The 7183-nt window shown below is 37.9% G+C and overlaps 1 protein-coding gene across 1 annotated transcript; it reads left to right on the forward strand.

Annotated features, from left to right (window-relative positions):
- The first annotated feature begins 1988 nt into the window (after positions 1 to 1988).
- c4h11orf98 (chromosome 4 C11orf98 homolog) lies at positions 1989 to 6281 on the forward strand. The gene is made up of 4 exons (XM_088644724.1): positions 1989 to 2084; positions 2827 to 2951; positions 3995 to 4092; positions 5091 to 6281. The coding sequence occupies exons 1-4, from the start codon at positions 2007 to 2009 to the stop codon at positions 5195 to 5197; spliced, it is 408 nt and encodes a 135-aa protein (XP_088500850.1). The 5' UTR covers positions 1989 to 2006; the 3' UTR covers positions 5198 to 6281.
- The last annotated feature ends 902 nt before the right edge of the window (positions 6282 to 7183 follow it).

Raw genomic sequence — 7183 nt, forward strand, 5'->3', positions numbered from 1 at the left:
AGGTTATGTAAATAGCCGACTGTGACTGGAATTACACAAGTGCTGGGAGACAATTGGCTTTGTGCCACTGAGGCTAGGGTGAGATATGTCTGCCAATGAACTTCTGGGCATTTGCATGCATGTGGTACAATTAGTAAACATGGGGGGAGACCTCTCCTCCAGTGGTTGGCTGCCTAGTTGGTGACACATGATAGTGAAAGAGTAACTTGAAGGTGGGTGGGTCAGAAGAGTTTGCCTATACTTTCTAATTTTTCCCTTGTGCGGTTGCAGGGTTTGTAGCTGCAAGCCAAGTCGTGAAAAATATACTGTACACCAAAAGAAGGCTCAACAGCAGAAAGGTTGTGTTTTAAAGGTTATTGTTCCAAATGTTGTTTCAGAAAAATCAATCATCCATAAGAATTCTAATCCTTATTCTAATAGGATTCTCTGCTGTATGAAACCTTGAACAGAAAAGTAAACAGATGATGCCAATCCGTTTACTTTGCACCTAAAATCCAAGAAAATGTATTGTGTGTAGGCTGCCTCACCCTGAGGGGGCGCCATAGGCACATATAGTATTGTAGAATTCAGAACAAAAATTTTAAAAAGTAGACATTGAAAAATCCTGAAATGTTCAGAGATCATCCTAATTAAAAATCTTCTAGAGGTGAAACTCTTTAGAAGTTTAGAAACTCAGTTCTAGAGGTGAGACCCAGTGAAGTGTGTGTGTGTGTGGGGGGGCTGAGAAAGGGAAAATACTTGTTGGGAGTTTTATTATTGGGAAATATGCAAATAGACATATCATGTCTTCTGAGGTTTATTTATATGAAATTACACGTTGTAATTACGTGCATAATTTTATAGTAGGTCCACAATGCAATCTATAATATTTAAGGGGAATTTGTATATTAAAGGTCAATCTATATAGAGATACAGAGATATAGAAAGTGGACGCCAAGATAAAATTATTGAAAGAATTAAACTAGACAGTACTCGGAAAACAAAAAATGTCTCTTTCCTTTCAATAATGTAACATGAATAACCCTCAATGTTGCTTTCTCCGGGAATTACTTGGATTGAACAACCGGTAATGTAGAAGTATCGGAGGCAAGCAATGCTCTGTGATTTTACCTTTTCTTGTTTCAGCCGAGTTCTGAATGTACTCGAATACTAGAATACTCTGCAGCAGACAAATACCTCCCGCACAAACACCACCACACCCTCGTCTCCTTGGTTCCTCACGTTTTCCCGGTGTCACACACAAACATGTCCGACTAAACACACATCCGGAGAAAATCCCGTGTGTATACAAACAATACACATTCTTGTATTTATAATTTATAATACAAATAAGGTTACACGTGCAATCAAAGGAGGATAAAGTGGTGTCGTTAAACTTAAAAAAATCAAGAGAGGAAGCCCAGTCATTTTAATTATGGAAGGCTAGAGCTTAAAGAGAATTGGAAAGGTCTACCAGCGAGTCTACCGCTGCCCATGAATTGATGCTGTTTTCATTTTCATTGGACACATGTTCATTTAACTCATCTTCCCTTTCAAATGATTCGAGATCCAACTTACACCAACCGGTCTTTCTTGAGTTCAGCCTCACAGCTTCATATTCTGTCTTTTTAAAAATGACTGTCGTTAATTTTGTATTAAGGAAAAAACTAGTCATCTATGCACTAATAATAAGGACTGACTACTTCTTAAAAATAGAAAATCTATCACTTGACCAATGGATGGCAATGATCAAAACTAATGTCAAATTCTGCCCGTCTTTATTCTGCTTTAGCATCTAATGTCATTCTAATCTCCTTTATTGTTTTTCTAGAAACAGAAGAGCTGTGCAAAATACAAAGCAAACCATTAGAGGGAGAAAGAACACAACTCCAACTTCTAGACAGGTAGTTATTCGGAGAGCGTGGAAGATATGTACTGTTTTATTCTCCATTTTCTATTGATCAACGACACATAACTGACTGTTCTGAAATCCATTCACCATTTACCAGGGAAGGACATTGCAACCAATGAAATCAAGCAATGGGCGGAACCTCACACGTGGTTCAAGCATGGCTCCCGGAGGGAAGATCAACAGACCTAAAACTGTGAGTTTTTGTATTGCGTTAGAATTAAAAGTATTAATACTAAAACGGGAAGTTTGCTGTTTTGTTAGTAACATTTTGAACTGTATTCCCAACAATAGTATTCGCGTGTAGTTAGCATAGCAGTGTAAAAAAGGTTACTGTATCGCATTTAAAATCAGAAGGATTTTACACATCTCTAGAATAAAAATGCTTTGAATTTATTTGATGCCAGATTCTATAAATACGATTTGCCATTCTTATCAATTTCGAAGCGTGCATTGCCGGGGGTCATTTCATGAGCTGAAAAGATAATGGTTCATCTGAATGTTCTCCTACGACAGGGTCATTGGTTGTTGTATGTTGTTTTGTGAGTAAAGTCAGTAGTGGCTTTGAAAATAAAGTATAATGACTTGGTTAACACTTAAATACACAATTCATGTATGTAGAGATATCCATGCAATCACCCATGTTATGACTTCTGATAAATGTTTTTTTTAATCGAAACTATTGTATACAAATGAAATTGGACATTGTGTATAGCTGTTAACGTCTGAACCCATTATGTGTGGTTTGTTGTTTTGAAGTGACTAAGAGTTTTCCTTGTGAAAAGGGAGTTAGATTAGGTTAGCATGGTGGCTTCACTAGGCAGTTTACCATCATTTTTGGCTTTGTGAGACCTTGCCATCACTTGAAAAGATGGGCTTTTGTGTTGAATACAATAAGGATTTAAACTAGTGATCATTATTTTTTCAATTTATTTCAGGAACTTAAAAAGAAACTCTTTAAACGGCGAAGGGTTTTGACAAAGGAAAAGAGAAAGAAACATAAGATTGTTGGAGCCATTGTGGATCAAGGGCTGATAACTATTCACCACCTTAAGAAGAGATCGTAAGTGACCCTATCTGAAAAGAAGCATATATGATTGAATCTTATAAGACTAATTTTAACAATGCAGTGTAAAGCAGTAACAATAATCTAAATTAAATCTCCTTTTTTGTCTTTCACTTTCTATGTACATGTTGGGAGCTTTAAAGGACCGGCAGAGTGTTGACATTTTGCTATATGTCTTGTTACTTTAAACAAACATCCACTGTACAGTAGATGACAAAGAGGACTTTTAATCCAGGTTTAATATTTAGCAACAATACAGTTAGTCATATTTAGGGTATATATCTGTACAGTGCCTAGAACATTTTTTGGACATCCTAGGTTGAACCATATTCTTGTACATTAAAGACATAAAGCATAACTAGATCTTCACGAAAGCCTCCATAATAGATAGAGATAACCTAATTAAAGGTATAATAAAATATATTTGGATTATATCTGTGGCATTCACTAAATTTCTTTGGCAATCTAACACCTAACATCTGTAAGTACTTACAAAGTACTTTTGAAACAACTTTCAGCAAATCTCATAGAAAAGACAACTTCCAAATACAAGAAATTGTATGTGGCCAATAAAGTGATCTTATCTATCTAAATAGTGCGTTACATTGCTAAAGGTGGCAAATTAATTGTTGCACTGACATTTTCAACAGTTCATTTTAACAATGTATACACTTTACCACATATGGTTCATTTTGTCTTATGGCTTTTCTTAAATTCTACTGTACCATTTCTTAAATTCTGCCAAATTCTACTATAGATTGTAAAACAACACAGATTAAGAAAAGGGCTACAGCACAGCAATAGTAAGAGATCTGAAACTGACCACTGTAATTACTAATTATCAGTATGCAGAATCCAAATCCAAATAACGTGGAGTTTCCTTATCTAGGCCTGATGTTGTCACAGTCTTGTTTTAGATCTTCAGTCTCCTCTGAACCATGTGTGCAGCTTGTGTTATCTTTTCTCTGTGAAGCCAGTGGCAGGCAGTGGCTCTGCTCGCTGCTTTCTTTTCCATGACTCCTGCTTTCTGTGTCTGGCAGTTCCAACTGTAGAGCCAATATCACACTGTCTGGAAAGAAGAAAAGAAAGCTCATGAAGCAGCTGCAGCACATGAGCCGCGAGAAAGCTACAATGGAGGGTAAGAACACAATGTCAGCAGGGACATTTCCAGTGGATTTTGGTCCTGGTCAAATGTGCTAGAATATTTGATCAGGATTGCTCTCTTGCATTTTCACTGCCATCTGAAACAGACTGACTTTCATGAGGTCGCATGGCTGTGGGGGCGGTGTGGTGGCTCTGTGGCTAAGGATCTGTGCCTGTGGCTGGAAGGTTGCCGGTTCGAATCCCCTGGCCAGTTGAGGAATCCTATTCTGTTGGGGCCCCTGAACAAGGACCTTAACCCCAGCTTCTCCAGGGGCGCCATATAAATGGCTGACCCTGCGCTCTGACCCCAAGCTTCTCTCTCCCTGTCTGTGTGACTCATGGTGTTGGGGGATGTGAAAAGACAAATTCCTAATACAAGAAATTGTATATGGCTAATAAAGCGATCTTATATTATGATGTGTCATGATGCTCAGTGAGTGAGCAGGGGAAGAGGAAACGAGTACTGCAAACACAGAGTAAATTGCAAAACAGCAAAAAACCCTTGTTTTCTGCTTCAGGCACATGCTACATGCTGCAACGTTTTTGTTAGCATGAAAAGTATTTAAATCAACCTGCTTGCCCATTGGCCTTAAATGTTGTAGTGTTACACTTCACTACCCAATCAACTGATATTGCTGTGAAGAAGACCAAGCCTGTGATCTCTTGTTTTTGTTATAGATCCACACTAATACCCCCATACACACTCATACATAATTATACTCACCTGTGTTTCCTTTGTATTGTTATTGTCACTTTCCTGTTATATGTGCGGTTTCAGGTTGCATTGTCTTGTCCTCCATCATTCTTGTTTGTTCTCTGCCATTTTGTGTGATGTGATTTCTAGGCAGAGCCTGGGCACCTAACTTTTCTCTTAGGTACGTGAGTCTTAATGACCAAGTAGCCAGGACTTTGGTTTAACATTTGATGTCAAGGACTGTACCTCCCCATTGCAGAAGTTCACATTTATGACATTTTTCTTATTTTTCTTCTCAGTGGAGAGAGCACCCAAAGGAAATGCAAACTCTGCAAAAGGATCTGCAAAAGGCAGAAAAAATAATGCCACAGCCCAGGATGTTGAAATGGACGACTGTATGGACTAAGCAAATGGACTGCTTCAGCATATGGCCAAGACCTCCCTCAGAATGCTGAATTTAAGGAGAATTCCAGAAATGGCTTAAGGCATTTTCACAAGATACAGAAATATAAATTGACTGGACTGAAAGATAAGTAATTAAATATACCCACTGCCCACTGACAATAACTGCAGTTATTTCAACCCAATGGAAACACTCTGCCCTTCCTTGATCTATACAGGGATCAGACTCTTATCTGCACATACCCATCCTGTTGTGGTTGGAGTTCAGGTGTATACTGCATGTTATATAACTGTTAACGGAACAGGATTCTGTTAAGGCATTGATTTAGTTTTTATTACTTTTGTTTGCCCTTTAAGCTGAAATCCATTGATTGCCCCAAGCAGTGAAAACTCAAAAAAGCATTTTGTTCCACAGTCCCATGTTCACACAAACACGAAAAAACATTTTAAGGTTTTGCTAAACAGTAGTAGAGTTTTAAATGTTTGTATGTACAATTTTGGAACATTCAAGCTTACTGAATGTATTTGTACTTTTAATCATCTTGCTAAGAACCATAAAAATTGCATTGTAAAACATGGTCACTGTCAGGTTTTGACTTGAAGGAACACATCATCTTGAGTTGCTTTTGCAAAGATGTGGAAAACACATACTGTTTATGCAGGTGTTCGGAGAACACTTGTCTTTGTCTTCTGTCCTGTAGCCAGTTTTCCAAGGTGCAATGCCAGTACTAGAATAACATTACATTTGTAGTTGTGGTATTAGTGAGCCCCACTGTAGAAAAGTTAATCAACTCATAGTTTGGACATTTTACTTATAAGATAAAGGAAATCAGCAGGCCATGTACCATTCATTTCTGACATCCTAGAAGGAGAAAACGTTAATCATAATGTTACAAAATAACATTGACAATATTGTGATTTGAAACTTTTGGATTTCAGGTGAGTTTTGCAAGGGCCAAATATGTTTTTTTCCACTGAAACAAAAGAAACAAGATTGTAATGTATAACTTTATATCTAATATGTGATTTTATATTTGCCATGAGTGAGGATCCCCACCAAGAGAACATATAAAATCTAATAATCAGCACTGTTTGTTTGTGTAATGCTTTGCGTGTGTGAATGAGTCTGGATCTACAGTATATAAAGGTATGTACTGTAGATGCTCCTTTATGAAATGGATCATAACCAAATCCCTACCTTTGTAGTCCAAGTTTCAAGTCACAGTAACATTCACCTGGGGTGTCTCAATACCCTGAACATGCATGGCTATGGAACCTTCCCTCATTGATGAACAACACTAGCGTCCTGTGGTATAGATTCTGATTTTCATGGTCACGTTTTGAGTCTGGGATGGTATCCTGGCCATCCAGTACTCGGTGTCCTTGCACAGGGGATCACAGCCCCAATCCTGAGGACTTCCACAGTTTCTGTGTTCTCATGGAGCTCTCAATTTACATAACTGAACCCTTACTTGATTTAATGCGATTAATTTGAACTATTGGTTTTTCCATTCTTAAAATGTATCTTTTATTCTATTGTATTTCCTATGCAATATATATCTAAACATGAGTAGATAAAAAAATTCCAGACAAGCTAAATGTAAAGGAGTTAATTAGGTAAAGAGGACTGCTGGAATGAAAACCAGCAATGGTGTAGGTCCACAGGACTAGGTTTGGAAACCCCTATCGAAGCACATTCTCTACTAACAATTGCTGATACACACTGCTTTTAGCTCATAGTAGGTTTCTCCTTGTTATTGTTCAGGACAATAGCATAAAGGATAGGCTGCACCAAGTGTTATAAGGGGAAAAGAATGGAAATTGGACAAGGAGCTATAGTCTTTTGACATGCAAGACCTCGTCTTTTCACAAATCTATTTATTCAGAAGGTGGTTTAAGACTGTTGCATGGTGATTGCCAAAAAATGGGTGACCTCCTTAATAGGGGATGAAGAAGCTTTGTCAGGCTACAGTCTGTCTTACCAGCTGTT

This window comes from Lepisosteus platostomus, chromosome 9, assembly GCF_059453375.1.
Source record: "Lepisosteus platostomus isolate fLepPlt1 chromosome 9, fLepPlt1.hap1, whole genome shotgun sequence".
Taxonomy (NCBI): domain Eukaryota; kingdom Metazoa; phylum Chordata; class Actinopteri; order Semionotiformes; family Lepisosteidae; genus Lepisosteus; species Lepisosteus platostomus.

Bases quoted from the DNA above. Each gene is read 5' to 3' on its own strand.
- c4h11orf98 (XM_088644724.1), top strand. From the start codon at position 2,007: ATGAAATCAAGCAATGGGCGGAACCTCACACGTGGTTCAAGCATGGCT. The intron at 2,085-2,826 runs GTGAGTTTTTGT...AATTTATTTCAG, and splicing joins AGATCAACAGACCTAAAACT to GAACTTAAAAAGAAACTCTT. The intron at 4,093-5,090 runs GTAAGAACACAA...TTTTCTTCTCAG, and splicing joins CGAGAAAGCTACAATGGAGG to TGGAGAGAGCACCCAAAGGA.